Source organism: Ovis aries, chromosome 14, assembly GCF_016772045.2.
Source record: "Ovis aries strain OAR_USU_Benz2616 breed Rambouillet chromosome 14, ARS-UI_Ramb_v3.0, whole genome shotgun sequence".
Taxonomy (NCBI): Eukaryota; Metazoa; Chordata; class Mammalia; order Artiodactyla; family Bovidae; genus Ovis; species Ovis aries.
The window spans coordinates 11,242,620-11,266,954 of NC_056067.1; the positions used below are offsets into that span (position 1 = coordinate 11,242,620).

Genomic DNA, 24,335 nt, shown 5'->3' on the forward strand with positions numbered 1-24,335 from the left:
CAGCATAACAGGCTCTCCTACGGGGAAGCTGCCCTGGGTATCTGACCCCGCTCCTTCAGCCTTCCGGTGCCAATCTCGAAACAATCAGTCCCGTCTGCCTTTACTGTGAGCGTGAGAAGGACAGCCCCTACTTGTTGGCCCATGCGTCCTTAGAACCTAGCATCCTGCCTGGGACAGAGCACACAGGGGTGCTTTCAATTTCAAATCAAAAACAACTTCAGGCACCGCTGAACTCAGTATTCAGATCTTTGTCGCCATGCCCTGCCTCTTTGTTTTTCCTCCCCAAACAGCCCCAGACTGGACCGCGTTAGCTCAGGTATCGAGCCCCCAGCCAACAGCAGGAGCCGAGCAGTGGGTTGGGCTTCCCCAACCCCCACTGGGACAGCGCTCCTTAATCACCCCTGCCGGGTCAGTGTGGTGGTCCTCAACGATGTCCCTGACGGGTGGAGTCTGATTCCCCTCCTCTCCAGTGAGGGATGGACCCTAGGGTGGATTCCAACGCAGAGATGAAGATAGAAGGGGTGACGTGTGATTTCCATGGCCAGGTCATGCAGGACCCTGCTCCTGCCTGCTCTCGCTCTCAGGGAGCCAGCTGTCACGTGTGAGGACGCTCAAGTGGCCTGAGGGGGAGCCCAGCTGGTGGGCCAACGGCACGGGAGGAAGCCACCTAGGCCATGGTCCTCCCAGCCCAGGCAAGCCTTCAGACGAGACCAGGGCTCAGCTTACAGCTTGACTGTAACCTCTGAGACCCTCTGTGACACAACCTCCCAGCTAAACTGTCCCCGAATCTTGGACCCACAGAAACTGTGAGATAATAAATCCTTAAGCCACTAGGTTCAGGGGGTCGTTTCTTATGCAGCAGTAGGTGACTGATACAGTAGTCAGCACAGCTTGCCTGTCCTTGAAATCCCAGTCCTGTTTCCTTCCTGGAGAGTCCCTGCGGCCCCCGCTAAATCTACCAGGCTGGTTAGTTTTGTAGAAAGGGGCCACGTCCCCTCCATCAGACGACGAGCCACTCAGGAGCACCCACCAAGGCCGCTGCCAACCTTCCTTAAAACCTTAGAGCTGTTTCTTCCCGCCGTCTCACGCAGAAGCCCAGAATGGTAAACAGATACAAAGGAGCCACTTGCAGGAAGCCCTCCTGCTATCACTGCGGCAGTTGGCGTTTAGGGATCACCTGCCACATGCCAGATACCTCCTCCTACAGTCTTCAAGGCCACACCGGGAGGGGTGAGCTCGGATGCGAGACCGAGGGCCAGAGACTGTAGGAGCTTGCACAGTGGTGAGCAGCCAGCAGGTGGCCGGGCAGGATCTGAACCCAGACCGGAGTCAGTCTGATTCCAAAAGCTGCTGCTCCTTGCAACCAGGATCCTGTAACAGAGCCAGGAAAACTATCTGAAAAGGACCTGACGGTAAATATGTTTTACTTTGGGGGCGAAAAAGTCTCTGTTGCAACTTCTCAGGTTTGCCATTGAACGCAAGTGCAGCCTCAGACAATACGTAAATGGGTGGGTGGGGCTGTGTGCCAAGACATTTTTATTGAGAAAAACACGAGGAGCAGTCAGCTTTGGTCCAAGGGCTGTGGTTTGCCTCTGTCAGCTCTGTAATATCCAGGAGCTGGGAAGTTTGGATCAGGGACATGCCTGACGTCCTAATAGGCAACAACAGAACTTCAAAAGCCCGAGGCTCATTAATGCCAAAACCCAAACCCAAATCCCAAATCTGGCTGCTGCTGGGAAGTGACAGGTGGTGGGCATGAGGAAATGAACGGAATGAATGAATTCCTCAGAAGCCCTTGCCCAGTGAGCTGGGGCCAAGAGGGTGCTGGTCCCTGCTAGCTTCCTCCAGAATCATCCCCAAAGGGTGTCTCAGGGAGCATGGCCACAAAATTGAGCTCTGATTACTGCTGTCTGTAACTGAAGGGAGCCTCCCTGCTCAGCCTCCAAGGCCCCTTCCTCAGTGAGTCTTCCAAAGTTCTAAAAGAAAATGCTAATGGAGGAAAGCCGCTCCTCCCAGGGCCCACATCTGCATTTTAACATGTTCTGGGAGCACGGTGACAAAGCCCACATTCTTAATCAGGAAGCATCAGGTCACTCTTGGTGGGCCCTGGAGAGATGCTGGAGGCAGAGAAGAGGGAGGGGAAGAGGGGGAGGAGGATAAGGAGGAGGGAGAGAGAGGAGGAGGGGAGGGGAGGAGGGGAGGGGAGGGGGAGGGGAGGGGGAGGAAGAAGAAAGAAAGGCAGAGGATGAGAGGGGGAGGGGAGGGGAGGAGGAGGAGGAGGGGGGAGGGGAGGGGGGAAGAAGAAAGGCAGAGGATGAGAGTGGGGAGAGGATGGAGGAGAGGAGGAGGGCGGTAGGAGAGAGAGAGAGGAGGAGGGAAGGAAAAGTGAGAGGAAGGAGGAGGAGGCGGGAGAGGAGGCAAGGAGGGAGGGGGCCAGGACTCCAGCCCCTCTCAGCCCTCTGGGCCGTCCAGAGCAGGAGTGGCTGAGCTCTCGGGAGCAGCTCTGGGGAGATAAAGCCGACTTTGGGGATTAAACACAAATGCCAACCCTGCCCCAGACAAGCAGCTCATTTGTGCTAAAGCCAGAATGGTTATTTGTTAATTATGTGCCCGTCTCGGGTCATTAGGAGCCCATTTCCTGAGGGGAAGGGCCTGGCTGGGATTCCAGGGGCCCATGCCCCCAGAGGGAAAGGCAGAGGGAACCCCAGGGCCCCAGAGCCGTCCGGTATTTCGATTTAGGGGTGTGACGGGGAGCATGTACAGGAAGCCTTCCTGGCTGGTGGCTGTCACCCACCATGACCTGGCTCTGCTCTGGGGTACACGCTTTCCCAGGACATGAGTCAAGCTGGACACAGAGCAAGCCAGGTCAGACCTCCCTGGCCTCCTGGTGGCAGCTGCCTGCCTCCTGCGGAGGAAACGCTGGGGCTCTGTGAGTGAACTCTGAAACCCAGTTCCGCCATTGCCCCTGACCCGCTCCTGGGCAGTGGTTTTCCATCTTGGCTTCCTAAGCCACCTGGGAGGTTTGAAAAACAATCCAAGGCAGGGGGGCCACCAGAACTTTCAAAAGCTCCTGTGTGAGTCTGAGAGCTGGGCAGGGCCCCCCTGAGTCAGGGTGCCTGGGAACACATGTTTTTTCTCTCCAAGTCTAGAATCCAGGGCTGGAAAAATGGAACTATGCTACCCATCTTGTAGGTACAGAAGGCTGAGCGTGGGGCATTTGGCTGCCCAGCATGGGAGCAGTGGCCTGGGACAAACACTGCGGGAGGGGCAGACTGCTGCCGCCTCCCCCGAAACCCTCGATTGAGCGGCCCCCAGGTTAGGCTCTGTCTGGGCCGAGCCCACATTAATCCGCACACCATCCCTCGTGGATGCCAGGGCCATGGCCATTCTCCAGCGAGAAAACCAAGGCTCGGAGAAGGGAGGCGGCATGCCTGAGGGCATGCAGAGGCCAGGTGGCTCCAGACCTGAGGACCCAACTCACTCTTTCTGTCATCAGCCACCACTTCTCATCCTCCAGACCTATCCTAAGCCAGGCCTATCCTCTGTTCAGGATGCCCACCCCCTCCCAGGCATGGGGAACACAGCACTGTCCCTGGTCCCTAGGCCACCCAGAGGCCCCAGAATGACCCCGGCAGGATCCAAGAGCAGGTGCTGCCCCAACAAAGGTATTGTGGCTTAAGGGCGCCCTCTGCTGGTTGTTTTTTTTAATGGCGCTTGATCAGCACCCTAAGAGAAAGCTCCCAGACCCTGCCTGGGACCACATCCCTGCTACTGCACCCACGCTTCCCCAAGGCACTATCTCACACAGAGGCCCTGCTGGACGCACAGTGCAGCTGGAAGCCAGAACGTACGGCTGGGCTTCAACCCACCTGGTAGTAGCTCCACCTGCAGAAATGGGGGTACTTCACAGTCCCCACCTCCAGGGGGCGCTGAGAGGATGACGAGCCACACGGAAGCCCCTCCCTCTAGCCAAGCGGTCTGACGGTAAGGTGCATGAGGCAGGTGAGGAAACCACAGAGGCAGCTTTGCAGTGCACGCTCAATAGCACAAGCAGTTACTAACAGCATGAGATTCTAACCTTTGCACTTACTCACTGATTCAGCCAATGCTGAGCACCCCTCGCCCTCTAAGTGCAGGCCAAGGCCCTGGCCTCGTCTCTGCAGTCACACAGCTGTTTGGAGTGACTCTGACAAGATGTTCCTGGTTCTAGCTGAACACTCAAACAAGACCCTTTTTCCTATTGGGCTGGCAGGGCCCCAGGCTCGGGAAGGAGGAGAAACCCAGTCTGATTCTAGGTCCTGCTTCCCGCTGTGACTCCCCAAGTCTGACCTGCTCACCCGCAGAGGGAGGGGATATGTTCCTCCCCTGCAGCTCAGGAATAACCCCCCCAGCTCGGTCTATAGAGCTATTGTGCACCTACTGTGTGCTGGGCATCGTTCCAAGCACTGGGGACGTGGCAGAGAACAAGAGAGTCTCAACAGATGTTTCTCTGCTCCTCTCCCCTGCTCCACTGCCTTCCTCCACCTCTTGATCCAGCCCCTGGCAGCAAACTGGGACCCCAGAGATTTCATAGGAGGCTGGAAAAAATAAGGAGGGCCCTCTGATCCAGGCCATTGTTGGGAGGGGCCAAGGTGGCTGGGCTATGATGACGGTGCTCACAGGAGGCTGGGGGCTGTGCGAGCACTTTGCGGGGATTCATGATTCGGTCCTCCTGATGAAGCCTACCTTCTAGATGGACACACAGAGGCATAGCGAAGTCACAGGGGATTTGACGCAGAGCCTGTCCTCCTGGAGGCTGGGAAGCGAGTTCACCTTGGCAGAGTCTGGGTCAGTGATGGGAGGAGGAAAGAACAGATGGCAGGGTGGAGGGGACAGCAGAGCTGGAAGAGACGGTGGGAATCGGAAAAGGATTCCCCAAGGTGGCCACAGAGATGGTGGGGAGGGCTCGTCGGTCAGTGGCAGCATACGCAAAGGCCCTGGGGCCAGGCAGAGGCTGGGGCTGGCACTAATTCCTCAGACTTGACCAGGCGTCTGGATTTAGTGCTGATCTTTCAAAAAACAAATGGACAAATGCTTCAGAGGGTTCCAGATGCACTAAATCTTTTTTTTTTTTTTTTAATTCCAATTAAGGGGAAAGCCTTGCATTATTACAAATGAGGCCAGGGCAGGCGGGCGGGGTTTTACCTTTTCTCAGCAGCTCGGCCCAGTGGAGATGGCAGTGGATGCTTTAAATCTCTTTTTAATTAAGGAAAAAGCCCCAGCTTGCGTCAGGGATGAGCTCCTGGAGAGAGAACTCGGGAGGAGGAGCCACAGAGAAAGGCGCTGCAAAGTGGGGAGTGTGTTTGCCTCCCTGCGCTGTGCTGAGCCGCTCAGTCCTGTCTGAGTCTTTGTGATCCCATGGACTGTAGCCCGCCAGGCTCCTCTGTCCATGGGGATTTTCCAGGCAAGAATACTGGAGTGAGTTGCCATTTCCTTCTCCAGGAGATCTTCCCAACCCAGAGATCGAATCTGCGTCTCCTGCATTGCAGGCAGATTCTTTACCGCTGGGCCACCAGGGAAGCCTGGCCCTTGGTCTACTGGCCTCTAAAATGGACTCAAGAGTAGGCCTGCCCTCAGAGCATGATGGAGACTTGAGGTCAAAGAAAATCTGCAAAGCCCTCGATGCCTGCCTGGGCTGTGGGTGGTATGTCATGGGTTCAACTCGGGGTCCCCAGCCTCAGCACTGCTGACATCTGGGGCCAGGACACTCTGTGGTGGGGCCGTCCTGAGCACTGGACAGGGCAGAGCAGCATCCTGGTCCCTAGATGCTGTAGCTCCCGAATTTGTGGCAACAAAGGGTGTCTCCAGACACTGCCAAGCGTCCCCTGGGGGTAGGGTTGCCAGATGAGACTCAGGACAAACCAGTTTTTCAGAGTTACGGCCCATGCTATATGAGGGATATACTTATCCTAGATAACTAGTCCTTGTTTATTTCAAAGTCATCCCACATTTTTTGTTTTTTCTTCCTAAATCTGGCAGCTCTCCCCAAGAGCTAAGAACCACGGTCAGCACCACTACTGACTGAGGCAGTATCTGTGCATTGCAGACAGAGTGGGCACTGAGGGTGACTGGCTCCTTTGTCTCAAGTGGCCCTGCTGCACATCTGTGTGGCTGGAGCCATGAGAAGGGGCTTAAGGATGGCCTGAGCCAGCAGGACTGGCCTCCCCAGACTGCCCTTCGCCAGCTGTGTGGGCTCAGCAAGGCTTCTTGACCTCTCTGAGCCTGTGTTTCCTTAGCTGCAAAGATACTATACATGTGGTCGGCCCCTTGCCAGAATAAAGATTCGAACTTGTGCTCTAGATACTAGCCCGTAACCTGCAGGATGCTCGTAAGGAAACATGAGGTTAGGCGGAAGTTGTCTGGGGCAGCCTGGCCAACAGCAGGTGCTTAGCGGGGCCATACTGTTACTGCTGCTATGAATAGTCATCACTGCTATTAATAGAATATTGCGGTTATTACTGCGCAATTAAGCAAGAAAATTCCAGTTAGTCTCAGAGGAAGGAGGTGACTGGTGTTACTCAGGGAAAACTGAGGAGCCCCTGGGGGAGCCTGGGTCCTGAGGACAAGGAGGTGTCCCCCAGCTGTGGGCAGCCGAGGCCTAAGATGGGTGCAGACGGGCAGCCGGACAGCAGAGCCCACGGAGGACTGGGAGGCTGCCTCTGGCGGGTGGCTGGGAAAGCAGGGAGAACAGGCTGGTTTTTACTGTGTTAATCCTTTTGTCCATTTTATATTCTGTGCCATGCAGGTGTTTTACATATCCAAAAACATAAAATAATTAAAAGAGAAATAAAAAAATTTCTGAGGGATTGATACAGATTTAGGAGGTGGAATGGGAGAAAGGTGGGGGTGGTGAGGCATTCCTGCTGCAGGAGAGGTCTGATCAAGGTGACGCAGTAAGACAGCGAAAAGACAGTGAGGGGCTGGGGGAGGATTAGGAGTGTAGGCCTGGAGAGGTAAGAAGGGGATGGGACGGCCACGAGGAACACTCCTTTCTCCTTGAGCCACTCAGGAGCGTGGCCCAGTGTGTGGCTGCAGGGAGTCCACCTCACAGCGTCCAGGGGATGAGGTCGACCTGGTGTCCCCAGGTCAGGGACATGGGCTCCTGGGAGAGACTCAGGTCCCTCCAAGTCCTGCCGTCACCTCACTCTCCCGCCCCCCAGCTCTCTTTCACCTCTTCACCTGGAGACAGCCATAATTACTGTCTTCTTCCAGAATAGTCTATGTATCTGTAGATCATATGATCACAGGCATATTCCTTCATGGCAACCCACTCCAGCATTCTTGCCTGGAGAATTCCATGGACAGAGGAGCCTGGCAGGTGACGGTCTATAGGGTTGCAAGAGTCGGACACAATTGAGCGAGGAAGCACACAACACAGGTGGTGGCAGTGTTCCTTTCACTTCACGGCTCATGCTGGACACGGCTCCCCACCCACTCGGAGCTGCAGGTCCTTCTGCAGCTGCAGAGTGCTCCCCTCACGGCTCACCCTTCTGACCCACCGGGGGCAGCCCTTGGCTGGGCCATCACAGCATGTCTAGAGGAGCAGGGGCTGGCGGTGGCCAGTGGCTGTGACGGGTGTCAGCGCCTGTCCCACAGCACCTGGTCTGAGCCTTCGGTCTGAGTACAGATGCTGGGCTGTGCAGCCCAGATTCACCCTGCGGGCCAGGCTGGTCCCCAGTGGCCCATAGCGCTGCCCACTGAGGGCTCACAGCCCAGCCCCATGCAGCACCTACCCACAGCCTAAGAAAACTGTCGGGTGGGGTTTGGGGGGGGAAGGCAAGCAAGGGAGGCACCAGCTCTTAGGCCAGCCCCCCCCAGTAGATGGCTATATAAAAGGCCTGCTCCCCTCCATCCAGGACAACCCCACATGGTCATCTCGGCTCCTGACCTCCCATGGAACTGGCAGAGGTTCAGCTACGGATGCATGAAAGCGCAACCTGCCCCTGGCCGGCCCGGCTGCCAGCTGCCCACGGTGGGTGCTGACACCACAAGCGCTCCCTAGGGCATAGGTCTGTGTGGCCCCCTGGGAGAGACAGAACACAGCTGTCCTTTTGTGTGCTGGACTCCTGGGCAAGTCAGTGACCGCTCCGGACACCAGGACCACTCACTGTTGGTCTGGCCACGGGGGCCTGGCCCACGGTCATAAAGAAAACTCCAAAGACATTCAGAAGGGGAGAAAGCACACGGGTCATCTCAGTAATAACAGCCCCCAGCAGCCACTTATGCACACTCACGGCGCCCCACAATCCTCCTTCCGCCCCAGCCACAGCCCGCCGCGGCCAGGGTCTAACCGCACCTGCTACATGTGCGCGTGCTAAGTCGCTTCAGTCACGTCTGGCTGTTTGCTCCCGCACGGACTGTGGCCCGCCAGGCTCCTCTGTCCGTGGGATTCTCCAGGCAAGAATACTGGAGTGGGTTGCCATGCCCTCCTCCAGGGGACCTTCCCAACCCAGAAATTGAACCAGCATCCCTTATGTCTCCTGCGTTGGCCAGCGCCACCTGGAGGCCCTGTGCCTGCTTTGTAGTTAAAAACAAAAAGCACTGATTCAGGGGATTGAAGACCTTTAGCCAGGTCACGTGAGACTTGGACCCACTGACCCATCTCTGAGCTTCACACTCACCTGCCTTGGGCACCGTGAGGTCTGTGAGGCAGAAGCAGAAGGATGGGGGTGGGTGGGGAAGGATGGGCTAGAGGTGGACGTGGCCCAGGGTCACATCCTACCCCTACTGGGAGGCTTGGGAACCACAGCCCAGGATGGAGAGAGGTCAGCCTCCCAGGCCATGCATGTGCCGGCAGCCGACAGCTGGTGAGCACTCCCTTCCCTGGGGGCAGCACAAGGCCCCCAGCCCCCAAGAGCCGCCAGCACCAGGCAGCGAGTCCAGCCCCCTCCCTCCTGCCCTCTCCAGCCTCCTTCAGCCCTCAAGCACTTCTAGAGCACCTTACCCAGGCCCGGCCCAGAGGGAACTACGGGCACAGAGCTGGGGTCGGGGGGCTCATGTCCAGGTGCCTGGTCAGGATCCAGAGGCCCTTGGGGCCCCCGCACGGCTGCTGTGTGACCCAGGCCAGGTAGCTTTCCCACCTGAGGCCTCAGGAGCCCTACCTGTAAGCAGGGCATCATGAGTGAGTCTCCTCAAAGCCTCACCAAGTGGATAACAGAAGAGGTGGGGTAGTGCGGGGCAGGAGTGGACCGCTGACCTGGGCGAGGGGATCAGATGGCACAGCTGCCCTGGCCAGTCAGGGCTGGTCCTGGGAGGGTCTCTGCATCTCAGTTAAATTCAAAGGTGTGCTCTTTCTACCAATGTCGATTGTGTCCCTACTGGGTGCTGACCCACAGCCGGGAACAGGGCTCCAGGGATGAAGAAGGCAGCGTGATTCCTGCCCCTGTGGAGCCCCGGGTGCAAGGAGGAGATCCAGATTAATCCTGTGTGGGCCCCAGTTAGAGACAGCGACTCTCCACTCCCACCTGCCGTGAGACTTGGGTTCTGCCCCCTCCTTTGGGAGGACAGCAGGTGCTGGGTTTAGCTTAAGCCTGACCAGGGGTAAATCCCTGCTCTGAGCCAAGAGGGCTGCCAGCTCGCCCCTGGGACGGGGCGGAGATGGACTAAGCCCCATCTGCCTTGGCATTCACGACCGGCTGCAACTGCCCACCCCTCCTCTGAGTAGGCGGTGGGTGGGGGGTGCTCCAAGCCCCCCGAGCCCCTGTCTCCTGGGCAGAGATCTGTACAGGAGGTTCCAGGAGAAGCCCTGGGTTGAAGCCTGCCTCCCTGAAGCCCAGCCAAGCTCACTTGGTCCTTGTCACCTCTGGGTAGTCAGTCTACACCACAGGGTCCCCTGAATAGCAAGGGCATGGGCCCCGGACAGTGGTTCTCACCCCAGGCTGCATAGCTTCATCCAAACTGAATCCCTGGGCTTCCCTGGTGGCTCAGTGGTAAAGAATTCACGTGCCAGTGCAGGGGACATGGGTTCGATCCCTGGTCCGGGAAGATCCCACATGCCTCGGGGCCACTAAGCCCATGTGCCACAACCACTGAGCCTGTGCTCTGGAGCCTGGAGGCCACAGCTGCTGAACCGTGCGCTGCAACTACCAAACCCACATGCCCCATGCTCGCTGTAACTACCAAACCCACGTGCCCCATGCTCCACAGCAAGAAAAACCACTGCAGTGAGCAGCCCGGGCACCGCAACTAGAGAGTAGGCCCCACTCTCTGCAGCTAGAAAAAAGCTCAGGCAGCAATGAGGACCCAGCACAACCAAAAATAAATAAACACAATTATTAAAGGAAAGAAAAAAAGAATCCCTGCCCTGATCAGCGGCCCAGGGCCACCCCCTCCCGTGAGCCTCTCGAGTGAGTCTGATGTTACACAGAGGATGAGGTCTCCACCCTCGAGTGATTCCAGCGCCTCCTATGATTCTGAAGAGAAATTCTTGATGAATACCTTCACTCTCACGGCCCTGCCTGCTCCAGGGCCTCAGCTTCTCCGCCTGGCCCCTGCCCCTACCTCCAGTTCCAACCACACTTGACAGCTCACCAAGTCTGTTCCTGTCTCTGAGGCTTTGCATTTGCTGCTCTCTCTGACCAGAATACTGTTCCGTGCACTGCAAGATGAAGACTCTCTCCACCAACTCTGGACCCTGCTGCAGGACAGCTGGAACCATATGCTCACACTGGAAGGGGGCTCTGTAGGGTGATGTCTTTTTTTTCTCTGCTGTGATCTGAGGCTAGTCTTGGGCCTCTAAACGCCAATCAGAAAAATGGGCATTATTGTAACTGCCAGCTCCCAGCCGCCCAAACCTGGGTTACTGGGAGCAGAGGTTCTGAGCCGCCACAGGGAGCCAGGAAGGACATCTGGGCAGTCAGGGGTCCCAGTGGCCTGGGGGCTGCACCTGTGTCTCATCTCCACCCTCACCATCACCACATACTCCACAAAAGAGACTATAAACACCTACCAACATCAGCCAAACCCAACCTGCACAGCACCTGACCGTACTCCTCAGGATGGTCAAGGTCACAAACAGAAGGAGCTTCTGAGAAACTGGCTCAGCCCAGTGGGTCCCGGATCAGATCCACGGACAGACCCAGGTGAAAACTGGGAAATAGAATAAAGTATGCACTTTAGTTAAAATAATGGACCAGTATCAGTTCGCTGGCCATAAAGAACATACCACACTCATGTAAGATGCTGACTACACGAAAAACTGGCTGTGGGGTGTAGACAACCATGTACTCGCTTCACAATTTTTCTGTTAATATAAATCTAAAACTATTCTAAAAAATAAAGCCTATTATAACAAATGAACCAAACAACAAACCTGGACAAAGTCTCCATCCCCTGGCCCTTTTGCCCCAGTAGGACAGTCCCCTGGGACCAGCCCCATCTTCTGGATCCCATCTCCATGGTGATGATGGAGTCGGCTGGCGCTCAAGCCAGCAAACTCTGGGGAGTCCCAGAGACCACACCAGGCCCCCGAGGAGACCCCAGTGGGAAAGGCCACACCTGTAGATAACTCCCCCCACCCTACCTACCCACGCCCCCCCTCCCCAGCAAGATCCCCACACAGCTGTAGCTACAGCTCCTCCAGAGTAGGAAGGCGTGAAGGGCCAGGAACCCTGGGGCACCATCTCTAGCGCTCATCTCAGATCATTCTTGACACCTGGTCAGGAGATGCTGCCACTCATCACTCCATTTCACAGATGGGGAAACTGAGGCTTGGGCATGTGAAGTGGTTGGAGGCCGGACTGGGATTTGAACCCAATCTCTCTGACTCCAGAGTCACCTCGCCAGTGGTTCTCCACCTTGAGCACATCCTGGCAGCCCTCAGAGAGTGTGAGAAATGCCGGAGCTCCTGACACGGCAGGTCCAAGTGGGTCTCAGAATTCTCACCTCTGTTTGGTTCCCAGGTGATGCTGAGACTGCAGGTTGGGGATCCCCGCTGAAAACCACAGGGCCCCACCATGCTGATTCCTGGTGGTGCCCCACCCTCAAGGCTGACCAGGACAGAACTGCTCACGAATCAGGGAAACCCCTCACCACCCTCATGTGCCATCTGCTGGGCCAAGCCCTGACGACTCGCCCTGGGGCCTTGAGCCCTGGTCTCTGTGCCTCAGTCTTCCCATTTGTAAAGTTAGCTACGCTGTCCAGATATAGTGAGGACGAGGTGAGTGACTGGGGGATGCCCAGGGCACACCAGCCTTTACATTAGAAGGAGCTAGGGATGTGCTATCGGGACAATGGACCATTCCCACAGGTCACGGCTGATATGGCTGGGCCTTGAGCACGTGGAGCCCGTTCAAAGTGTCCCCAGGCTCCATTGGAACCAGAAACACAAGGACTTTGGCACAGCCCTCAGACATCACACTCTTGTGATCGCCCACCTTGAGCCACGTCTTTATCGCCAGACAGGCAATGAGCAAATTCTAAAACTAAAACAGAGAACTGCCTTCTTGTCCCCAACGCGGGAGGCTCGGAGGTGAAGTGACATGTGGTGGGTTTGAGGAGAGTCCCCCCCCCCCCATCCACGCCCACCCAGAACTGCAAACTCTGACCTTATTTGGAAATAAGTTCTTTGCAGACGTAATTAGTGAAGGACCTTGTGATACAATCATCCTGTATTTAAGACTGGGCTCAGAGGTAAAGCCTTTGCCTGCAATACAGGAGACCTGGGTTTGATCCCTGGGTCAGGAAGATCCCCTGGAGACGGAAATGGCAATCCCACTCCAGTACTCTTGCCTGGAAAATTCCGTCCGATACAGTCCATGGAGTCGCAAAGAGTTGAACACGACTGAGCAACTTCACTTTGACCTTTCACTTTAAGTCCAAAGACTGGTGTTTTCGTAAGACAAAAGCAGAGGGATGTCTTTCTAAGAGAAAGGGCCCAGGGACACACAGGGGAGGAGGCTGGAGGGAAGTGGCCACAAGCCAAGGACGCCTGGAGCCCCCAGGAGCTGCAGACACAGGAAAGACCCCACCTCTGGAGCCCCCAGAGGGAACATGGCCCACTCTGGTTTCAGACTTCAGGCCTCCAGAACTGGGAGAGAACATGAAGAGACTTCTGTGGTTTGAACCACTGCCCCCCGCCCCACCCCCACCCCCGCCCCCGTCTGTGATGATCTGTTACAGTGGAAACTTAAAGACACCATTTGAGTTAACTTAAGCTACCACCTGAGCTAATGTTAAGATGAACTAAGTTTAGGACTCATGTGAAGATGTGAGACCATGTGAATAAAGGTTTGGGTGAGTGTGGCCACTTCAAGAGTTGAATTAAAAGGCTTTCCTCTGAGGCCATGCCAGTGGTGGCTACAGCCAGGCCTCTGGGACAGCCTGCCTGGGTTCAAATCCCACCTGGGTCTGTGCTGTGTGGCCCCGGGCAAGTACGTGACTTCCCTGTTTCTCAGCTTTCTCATCTGGAAACTGGGGATCCCAGAAGTGCCCACTTCACAGTGGGAGGAGGGATGGCTGAGCCACAGTTCCACTCAGAATGCACAGACCAGGGCCTTGTCCAGGGCCAAGCCCCCAGGAAGATGCCACCATTTACCCTTATTATTTGACCAGATCATCTTGATTTCTGGAATTTATCCCAAATAAATTATAATTTAAAAAAAAATTCACAAAGAGGGAACTTCCCTGGTGGTCTGCACTCCCAATGCAGGGGGCCTGCGTTCACATCCTGGTCAGGGAACTACATCACGCAAACCGCAGCTGAAAGATCACATGTGCCACAGCGAAGAACCAGGGCAGCAAAATATACCAGTACTTAGGGCAGAGATACTCAAAGTTACATCACAAAAGCAGCATGCCGGAAATGACCCAAAGACCTATTCGGCAGAACTGGACAGAGGCATTCAAGCACCGTATAAGTGACACAGCCTGGAGAAACACAGCCCTCGCACTCGATGTGAAATAAAAAATAAACATGAGATGCTGGGAAGGACTGAAGCGGGAGGAGAGGGGGACGACAGAGGATGAGATGGTTGGATGGCATCACCGACTCAATGGACATGAGTTTGAGTAAGCTCTGGGAGTTGGTAATGGACAGGGAGGCTTGGCGTGCTGCAGTCCCTGGGGTCCCAAACAGTCAGACATGACTGAGCGACTGGACTGAACTGAAACGAAACACAAGACGGTGCCCAGACTACATATCCTAGTACCGACAACCAGGTGGACCTGCCCCTGTGGGCAGCAAAGGACACACGTGGACGACCACAGATGTCAGGGGTGCAGGACCCAGCCCTCAGCAGTCTGCTGTAAGAATGAGGCTCCGACAGGGGGAGGGTCCAGGCCCCTGGGCTGGTGGGGGACCTGGGTGGTCTTCGTCAAGCCCAGGGAGAGGGCTTCCTATGCCCTGCCCCACCCCCATCCCATGTCCTGCGTCACACCCAAGCCTGTGTGGGCCTCGTCATCTCCAGAGACCAAGGCTAGATGCGGCTGGGGGTGGGAGAGGGTGATGGGTGGGCCCGGAGAGCCAGCAATGAAAAATGCATGAGCACCCCCCGCTCCCACACTCCTCCCAGCACTTAGCTCCTCTGGGGCCCTTCTAAAAGCTCCCAGCCCGGGAGCACTCAGGCTGCCGCCCAGGCTTCAGTCCTGCTGGCGGGGGTGGGATGGGGGGCGCCTCCCAGGGCTTCTCAGCACCTGAGGCTGCTGGACCTCCTCCCCTGGCCGACCCCCCGCCGCAGGCAGGGAGGCAGCTGGTTCCCGGAGGCCCCTCCAGCATCTTGGTTTGTCAAAGACGGCGCAACAGCCAAACCTGCAGGCAGCCCAGCGTCCATTGAGGGGTGAACAAACCAAACGTGGCCCACACACCACGGAATAGTATTCAGCCTCGAAAAGGAAGGCGGTCCCAACACGCCTGCTGCGACACGGACGAAGCTTCACCGTCATGCTGAGTTTGAAAGAAGCCAGACACAAAGGGGCAGAGGCCATACAATTCCGCTTCCGGGAGGTGCACAGGGGGCACTTTCAGAGAGACAGAAAGTAGGTGGTGGGGGTCAGGGCTCTGGAGAGAGGGAGGGAGGGTTCGTGTTTAATGTGGACAGAGTTTCAGCTGGAAAAGACGGAGGAGCCCTGGCGGTGATGGCGATGACGCTTGTACAGCAACTTGAATGCGCTTAATGCCCCTGGGCTGTATGCTGAGAGATGGTTAACAGGGGGAGCTTTATGCTATGTCTATTTTACCACAACTAACAACCAGAACAGAAAGCTTGTCCTGAACGCCTGTTCTGTGCCCAGCACGGTCTAAGGGAAGAGCGTTCTTGAGCCCCAAGGCTTCAGTCTCTGGACCCAACCACAGGACCCTACTCTCCTGGACACCTGCTCAGCAAGCACCTCCCCTGATTCCTCCATGGGGACCGCTGCTGCCCACTGGCCCATGGTCTTGGAGGAGCTGTTCATCCAGATGGATGTACCCTGCCCCCACAGAGGGCCACATCCCAGCCCAGGACCTGAAGTCTGGTCCCTCCCCCCTGCAGGGACCCTCCAGTACCTCCCGAGGACTCCCTGTCACAGAAGGATGGAGCGGGAGCCTGCAGGAGGGGAATCAGGGCTGGCGGGCATGTTGTACATGGGCAAGAAGCCGTCAGGGTGACTCCCAGATGTTAGGCTGGGGAGATGGGGGGAGCATTTGTCCCCCAATAATGAGCTTCCTGTGGGCCCCGTTGGTCTGAGGGGCCCCTGGGATGTCCAGACGGTGAATGGAAAGGTCCAGAGCAGAAGAAAGAGGTCTGGGCTGCCTCGACCAACACCTACAACGCCCCTCAATGATTCTGCATCCTGGAACTTTCCCCCTGCTGGCCCTGCCCCTCTCCTAGCCCTCCTTGCCCAGCCCCTAGCAGGTGGGACTACCTAGCTCACCACCTGTGTTGTGGTAACAGGCCCTCAGGGTGGACAGCAAACCCCCCGACCCCGCCCCATGCATGCCTGGCACCGTCCTGCAGGGCCCCTTACCTCTGACCCTGCACGGCCTGGAGTGCATCCTCTGAGAGGCGCAACAGAGGCGTTGGGGGGGGGGGGCACTACAACGTCCCCCCCCCAACACTCAGCTCCAGGGGAAGAAAGGACTGGAGGAGCACTCAGAGTCAGAGCACACACTTACACGGCGCCTGCTGTGTCTTGGTGCTGCCTTTAGTGGAGTGCCCCCTCCCAGTCCAGGGCAGCACCGCCGGGGTCTCAGGGTCTGCCCTGTCTCGGGCCTCACTCCACCTCCCCCCGGGCGTCCCCCCGCCCCTTAAGAGCTGGAGGGAGAGAGCCACCCGCTTACCTTTCAGGCAGGTCAGCTTCAGCCCCATGTCGGCGCCTCTGCAGCCTGGGGAGAGAGGAGAGGCTTGTTTGTATCGGCCACGCGTGGCCAGGCCCCCACCCGGCCTGACGGGTGCACAACAGGAAGCAGCGGCAGAGAGAAACCGCGGCCGAGGTCACGGCGCCTGCTGGCTACATCTGGGCTGAATTTGCTGTGTGCTGGTGGAAAAAACTTTCAGGCATCTCAAAGCTGAACACACTGGAGGGAGGCCCAGTGCGGCGGCCGAGGAGTGCAGGAGAGGTCTGGCCAGGGGTATGGGGCAGAACCCGAAGCACCTGCCCTGCCTTTGAGGGGCCACCGTGTGGCTGTTTCAGGGATGAGAGGGCCCCAGGTGGGGCTGCAGGGTGGCCCTGAGCCCCGTGATGGGTGTGGTGTGCCTTCTGTTCAAACGAGGCCTCCTCTCCTAAAATGCAAATTCTTTTGCGTCCTAACGGCTGAAAGGAGCCCAGTCCCCAGTCCGTGGGGGTTAAAATCTCCCACCATCTCCCTGCAAGGCAGGTGTTCTGAGGAGCTGCTGGAGAAACAGGCAGCGGCTCACAGTCTCCTGACATTTGACTCTGTTACAACCCTAGGAGGTGCTATCACTGTCCCCACTTTATGGATGAGAAAATCAAGGCTCAGAGAGGCGGTGGTGGCTCCCTGAGGCTACACAGCTTACTAGGAGTGGAGTTGGGGTTCCAACCTAGGACTGCCCTGACCCCCACGAGGGCCCCCCTCAGGGGTCTGTGAAGCTCTGCAGGGGGGTGCTCGGGGCTCTGAGAAGCTGAGGATGGGGACTCCTGCACTCGCAGGGAGACACCAGGGGCCGGGGGGTGGCTGTGAGCAGCACCCTACAGGTCTCCGCCACCCCTGCGGTGCAAGCCTGGATGGGAGGCTGGGATCTGAGATAGGCACCCTGACGGCTGACTCTGGCTTGGCCAACTGTCCATGGCTGCCCCCACCCATCCTCCTGTCTCCTCCTCCCTCATTCCTTGGGTCCGGGCCTCCCAGCCCCCTTCCCTACTTTCCTCAATATACTTCTTACACATTTCCCATCCTGGCATCTGATCTTGGGAGACCAGACACAGGTGGATATAAGGCCGAATGGGACCCTGCACCTGAGTAAGGGTGCAGTAGTGCCGTCTGAGGCCAGGAGGCCAGAGGAAGGTTCCGGTCCCAGCCTGGGAGGCCTGGGGACCATGGCCACAAAGACAGGAGCCAGCCAAGCGGGAAACCCCCAGGCTGAAGGAACAGAATGTGCAAAGGCCCAGAGGACATGCGAGGACCAGAGGAACAGGCCACAGAAGGGCCCAGGCTGAGCCGCACTGTGGGGTCTCCGGAGGCTGGTTACATAGTGGAGGGGTTTTCCTGAGCACATGTAGTAGCTTCTGCATTCTAGCGGGCTGTGCAGGCCAGTCCCCCTCCAGGCCTTGCTCATAGCAGCCTCGGCACCCCCAGGAGCTCATTAACAGTGCGTCCTCTCAGCCCCACCTGGGTGCACTGAGCTGGAATCGATGTTGTAACAAGGCCCCATGGGACTCAGATGCTCAGCTCCGGGTCAGAAACCGTGGAGTCTGAGCACTGGAGAAGGCGGGGCAGCCAGGGTGCAGGGGAGAAGCTGCTGGAAGCTGGGGTGATGTACAAGCTGGTGAGATGGTAGGACCCCAGGAGGGGTCAGTCTGGAGGAGTGGCCAGGGCAAAGGCTTCAATTTTAGCCAGGCTGGACTTGTGGGCGGGCAGGGGATTGACTGGGGAGGAAGAGGGCAAGAGGGACAGTCAGACACGGATGGGAACAGAGTCAGGACGGCTGCGTGTAAAGGACGCTTCCTACTTGGAGCAGGCCCAGAGCTGGGAATCAGAGCCTGGCAGGAGGTCCCTCTCCCAAAGGCTCCCCATTGGCCTGGGCTGCAGTCTGGACTGGGCTTATCCAAAGCTCTGGAGGTAGGGGCGGGGCGATTCTAATGGGTGGGATGAGCTGCCAGGAGTGTGTACCCTTCCTTGGGTGGGGGTGTGCGGTGCTGGAGGAAGGGAGAGCCCCAGAGAAGGCCTGTGGGGTAGGGATGGGCGCCTCTCTCGAGCACCCACTCTGTGCCCAGCGCCCTCCAGAGTGCCTCCATTCACGGCTGTTTAAGCCTCACAACAGCTTGGTGACACTGGAGCCGTTCCGACCCCCACTTTGCTAATGGGGAAACTGAGGCACCAGGAAGTTAGTTAACCTGCAGAAGGGTTGTATGGGGAGCAGGTGGTGGGGTAGGGATTCCAAGCCTACGCTTTCAACCCCAGAGCTCCCCTCCCGTCTGTCTCATGGGCCTCTTGCCCAGGGGTCTGTGGCCCTGAGGTCAGGACCACAGCAACCTCCCAGGGCCCCCGCTGGCCAGAGCACATCTCAGCCATGCAGTGAACTCTGATCTCACAGTCCACGCTATTCTGTTCTGTCTGGGGTACACGCTGGCCACCGCCCAACCCAACAGCTTACACGACACATCCCACCCTAGGGCTACACGACAGTGATCCACACTGAAGTCCACACTGACGAAGCGACGGCAGGACGCTGCCGTAAAGCCCAACAGAGAAACAGCAGCAGAGGCGTGGAGGGTGCGGGGCGCTGCCTTGTCTGCTGCTGACGCTGGGACACGGGCGTTCACGACATGCTTCTGTCTCTAGTTTGAAAACTAGTAAAATGGTCAAAAGAAAGACACTTGTCCAGGAGGTGACAGCATGGGGCTGTGGTCGAGTTTTGTGATTCTGATCGCTGGGCTGCATTTTGTAAGAGGTGGTCCCAGCTCTGAGGACACATACACTGGGGTGTTTAGGGTCCCGGGCCATCATTTCTGCAGCTTCACTCTCAGAGTCTGGCCAGAAATCCACACCAATGAAGCAACTGTGGCTACACGCTCACTTCCGGTGAAGGATATACGTTAGCTCCTACTGTTTTAGGAACTTTTCTGAAACTGGAAACTATTCAAGGGAAGCATTCAGCAAGGTAAAGCAGAGAGCAGTTATTTACCCAGACTCCACGGAACACCCCCCGCCCCCTGCCCCGGCAGAGCCAGAATGCAGTGGGAACATCACATCCAACTCCCCTACCCCGTCTCCGGTGTGGCTGGAGGGGTGGCCAGGGGCGGCGGCTCTGGCTGGGGGAAGGCGCTCTGGTTCCCTGCTCCTCCCAGAAAACTGTCCTGAATGGATAGGTTTTGTCGCTAAAGCTGTCCTGTGACTTGAGAAATACCTATCTCCAAACATTCAGGGAAAAAAGGAAGGAAGGTAAGGAGTGAGGAAGAGCTTGCAGCCTGGATCCAGTGGACACCAGGGGACGGGGAGCTGTGCTAGGGTCAAGCAAATGTCACGTGGTGAGGTCAGGGCTAGGTGGAATGATTCTATTTCTGGTTTCTAAAACTTCCAAACGCAGTTTTCACCAACCGACCTTTCTCATCCCCATGCACGTTGCTGTAACGCCCCACAAGGGCAGGAGGAATGAAGTGGCCTTGGGAGGGGCTGAGAGGAACCAGGAGTCTGTACAGGCTGTGTGACCTTTGGCCAAGTCCTTTTCCTCTCTGAGCCTGAGACGCTGATGCTTCACCGCCCTTCTTCCCCACCCCCGCCCCTCCGGCTCCAAGTCCTCAGTTATAGAACAGGCATCCTGACCCAGCCTCCAGGACAGGGCCTGGAGCCATCGTCACCATCATCATCATCTGTCAGCGTCACGGTGTCACCCTTCAGCAGCCTGTGGGGACGCTGTGTGGGAGCCTGCCATGCGGTCCCCAAGTCCGAGGTGTAGCCAGTTACAGCAGAAGGAAGAGGCACTCCCCAGGGTGGTTTATGTAGGACTGTGGACAGCGCCCCACCCACTCCACTCCCTCAGTGATTGGGGCTGCCCCCAGCAGAGATGGCAGGTGCCTTTGCGGGAGATGGTCCTGATAGACGGGATGTTTATCTGTCCAAATGGAAGCCATACAGACACCTGACTGTGGGGAGCGGGCTATGTCCCCCTAAACTTCATCCTCACCACTGACACAGATGTCAAGCTAATGCTTTCAAGAGGCTGAGTTCATTACAAAAATTCCTAAACCTGACAACACCCAGCGAGATAACATCATCGCATCTGTGACTTACAGATGAAGGAGTGGAGCTCTGGGCGGTCCGGTAGCAGCTCTGGGAGGCCAGAGCTCAAAGCCAGGTCAGTTGCACCCCATGGCTTCTATGTCTATCATTCTACACGCTGAGGTCTATTCCCGGAGAGATTCCATGGGAGGGGGCCCCCTAGCTTGGCAAGAAGGTAGGCAAGCCGTCAGGCCCAAGAGAACCGCGTTTAGGTATAAATGTACTCTCTTTTTCACACATTCGCAGGAGTGTGAAAAACCACCCTTTCATATCGAATCAGGTTCTGTTTATGTTCCCTTCAAAATATCAGGCTGTTAATTATTTGCACAACAGCTTGAGTTAAAACAGGTCCTTTCTTGCACTTGGGCATAAGAATCTTCCTACTGCCAAACGGCCGTGACAGAACCCTCTCTGGTGACACGGATGGGCAGTGAGAGATAAAAACTTACTTCCTCCTGCAGGGGTCTGCCTCTCCCCTGAGCAGTGGCCAGAGAGATGGATGTCGGCCACTTTGCACACCAAATGGCCCCTCATGGCCCCTCTGAAGCCTGGGCAGCTCCAGGGCAGAGGACACCCTTGGCCAAAATGTCTGTTCCTATCTTTATAGCTGCCTTGCAGATAAGAGCCCCAAACTATCAGCCCGCAGCAGGGAAGTGCTCGCCAGCCCGCTCCCTGCAGTTCCTGATGCAAAGAGAACAGTAAACTAACGTGCTCTCTGCACAAAGTGTAAAGTGATAAAGACGTAGCACTGCCTGTGGAACACATCAGAACCACTCAGGGCACAAGGGATCTGCTATTAGCTTCCCTTCGGTTTCTGCTTTTGGGGATCACGGAGGTTGGGCTGTAGGGGATGAAGTAAACCCCTCCAGGGATGAATCAGATCTCTGGAACTGGGAGCGGTCAGAGAAATAAACTGCCAAATAAAATACAGGATGCCCAGCTCCTGTACGGGACAGACTCCTGCTGAACATTCTCCATCATTTTTCTGCAGTTCACATGGAACGGGGCAGCCGTTATTTTTATTTGCTAAACCTAGCAACCCTATATGGAGGTGGCCACCTGGGCTTCCCAGATGAGGCCCATGGAGGCCTAGACAGGGAGTCAGTGAAAGGCAGAGTCAGGCTAACAGCCTGATCACGGTCTCCAGAGTCACCTCCCAGACGGAATCGGAAGAGCCCCGTGGAGCTCGTGACTTGACAGGGACACAGAGCCTTCACTCCCTTAACCAAGACCTCGCAGGAGGACGGAGGAGAGGGCAAGGGTGGAGACTCATAGCTGAAGAATGTGACAGTTTGCCTAGGTGGGTGGACCCACCAGACCAGATGGAATCAGGTTCCCCTCCCAGCTGGGGGAGCCCGGGACCAGCTCTTGGGCAGGTCCCCTGACTGCAAACACAGGGAAGGCCTGCTGACAGACTGGCCAAGGGGGCTCCCAGCAGGCCTAAGACACATCATGGTTTCCTTCTTTTTTTTTAAAAAAAAAAGGTACTTTCCTTTCGCAACAGGATTAGAATTCCTACAATAGCAGCCAAAGGGACTGCGCTGGGAACAGATGCTACAAGCGTTAACATGCCTCCCTTTCTAGTACACAGAATACAAACATGAGCCTCTCCTGGGCTTTAGGCCACAGACCCGCAGGGGGCACTTGCCTGGCCCACAGCTGCTCACCCACAGGAAGAGAAAGATGATGGGCTTGGGGGGGGGGAGGCAAGGTGCCCACTAAAGCCTGCACCCGCCTTGCTGTCACGGGGCATGGTCTTGGGCTTCCCGGGGTCAAGCTGTGGTCTTCCAGTGACTGGCCATGTGAATGTGAGCATGATACTTGGCCCTCTGAGCCTGAGGTCAAACTCAACACGTACAATTTGCGCAACTTTCCATATGTTACACATCAGTAAAAATGTTTAAAAATAAGGGGTATTCTACAGAAGTTAGGCTAACAGTTAACTAATCATGGGGCTAATTAGAAAACAAGTCATCCTTTTTACAGCAGCCTTGAAGTTAGGAGTCGCAAACTATTAGCCCTTAGCTTTCCTGCTGGCCAGCTCATCCCCTTCAGGTTTGCAGCGCAAACAGAAAACTAAACTGCTTTCTCTGCACCCAAATAAAAAGTAACCACAGTGTGGCACTGTCTGTGGGACACACACAATCCCCTACAGGCTCGGACGGGAGGCTATGGCTGCGTCGGCTATGAGTGGGCTCCTGGGTGCACACATTACTGTAAATATACAACACATTATTTTCACCGGGGAAGGTCTGCCTACACTGTTTGATTCTACACTCTGAGGGCTAGGGTTCAAGGCTAGGCCTCGCCACTTACCCGCCCGCCCCTGTGTGTGACCTTGGATCAGTCACTTGATCTTTACGAGCCTCTGTGCCCTCATCTGTAAAACAGGGATGACAACAGTATTAGGTGAGAGAAGGAAAACGGAAAATGCATGTGATGGGTACCAGCACGCAGGGCTCAGTCAACATGAAGCGGTGCTGCTCTCCTTCCAGGGCCATGGAGGGGAAGTTCCAGAGGTGATCTCAACCCGGGGCTCAGGGCCCACCCAGGGCAACCCACCTGCCAAGGGAAAGGCTTCCAGGGAGAGGAGATTAGGCTGGCGGAGCTTTCCACCTCCTTGGGGCCTGCAGAGGGATTAAGTCTTTCCATAAATACACCGACTCCCTCCTATCCAGGGTGGGGACAGGGAGCCCATGGTGGGTGTGGCCTGCACAGGTAAGGGGCTGCTTTCTGGAGTTGACCCAGCCTGGGACAGCGGCTGCCCCCCAGCACCCCTGGGGGCGCTGCAGGAAGCCCCCCCCCCCCCCCCCCCCCGCCCCCAGCCTGCCAATCCAGATGCGCCTCCGAGATCCTCAGTTTTCTCATCTGTAAGATGGGGTGTTTGTTTCACAAAAGCTGCACCAATTACAGGAGGGCCCTCACCAGGCTGCCTTCCCTGCCTCTTCCTCCTCGTTCTCAGGAGGCTAAGGAGGCTCAGCCAGCACCGACTTTTCGGATTCCACCGCGGCCTAACAGCCCGGGTAGGTCTGAGAGAGGCCCCTTCTGCCTTGACCCCGCCCACCAAGGGGGGGCGCCGAGCCAGACTGTGGGTCCACCTGAGTAAGGAGTGCCTCCCCCCAGTTCCGCTGAGCTCAGCGGGCCAGGCAAGGGGCGAGCGCGTTCACAGTGGTCGCCCTTTGCGGTTGCAAACCTGCTTTGATGCCCTGGGAGCGAAGGGGGCCCCTAAGTGAGGCGGTTCATAAATAATACATTCTGAAATACTCGATAGAGGGGAAATGGTTCCTCTCCAGGCCTCCTGCCCCCACCCCCCGGCCGGGCTCCTCTCCAGCTTTCAGGAATGGCGGTCTGGCCCATTCCCCAGGAACTCGTGACCGCGTGGGGTGGCAGGTGGAGACTGGGGGGCCGGCGGCTTCCACGGGCGGGGACACACCTCCCCACGCGCCCGCTGTAAGTTGCAACATGGCCAGAGGGGGCCCAACTTTCCCCAAACCTGCGTCTCCGCAGAAAAGTCTGCAAGAACTAGCGGGGGGGGGACGCTCGAGCCCGCGAGGGTCCCCTACCGCACCCCACCCCGGGGTGGGGGCCCGTCCTCCTCAGGGATGGCCCTCCCGCGGCGGGAGCTGTTGGGGCGTGGACGCTCCTCGGCGGGGCTGCGGCTTTGGGAAAGAGCTGTATCTTCCAGAAGGGAAGGGAGGGGTGGAGTGGGGTGGGCAGCGCCGGGCACACCGGGGCGCGCGGCGCGGGGCACTTACCACTTCCTGATGGGCTCACTGTGGGGCCCGCCCGGGCGCCCGTAGCGGCGACGGCCGGGCTCGAGGGGCCGCGGCGACAAGTCTACAAGAAAGAGCAGCGGGGGTCATGGCCCGAGCCGGGCAGTGCGCTGGGGCCCCGCTCCGCCCCGGCCGGCGATCCCGGCACC

The 24,335-nt window shown here is 57.2% G+C and overlaps 1 protein-coding gene across 2 annotated transcripts in view; it reads right to left on the minus strand.

Moving 5' to 3' along the window:
• Nucleotides 1–24,311, minus strand: part of C14H16orf74 (chromosome 14 C16orf74 homolog) — a 29,892-nt gene extending 5,581 nt beyond the window's left edge. The window contains exons 1-3 of one of the 2 annotated variants that reach the window (XM_042230778.2): nt 24,169–24,311; nt 22,730–22,793; nt 16,295–16,339 (exon numbers count right to left, since the gene is read on the minus strand). In XM_042230778.2, the coding sequence (XP_042086712.1) occupies nt 16,295–16,322 (28 nt within the window). In that variant the 5' untranslated portion in view covers nt 16,323–16,339; nt 22,730–22,793; nt 24,169–24,311. The remainder of the gene's footprint in view (nt 1–16,294; nt 16,340–22,729; nt 22,794–24,168) is intronic. The other variant, XM_027977705.2, reaches the window with a different exon arrangement.
• Nucleotides 24,312–24,335: the final 24 nt, after the last annotated feature.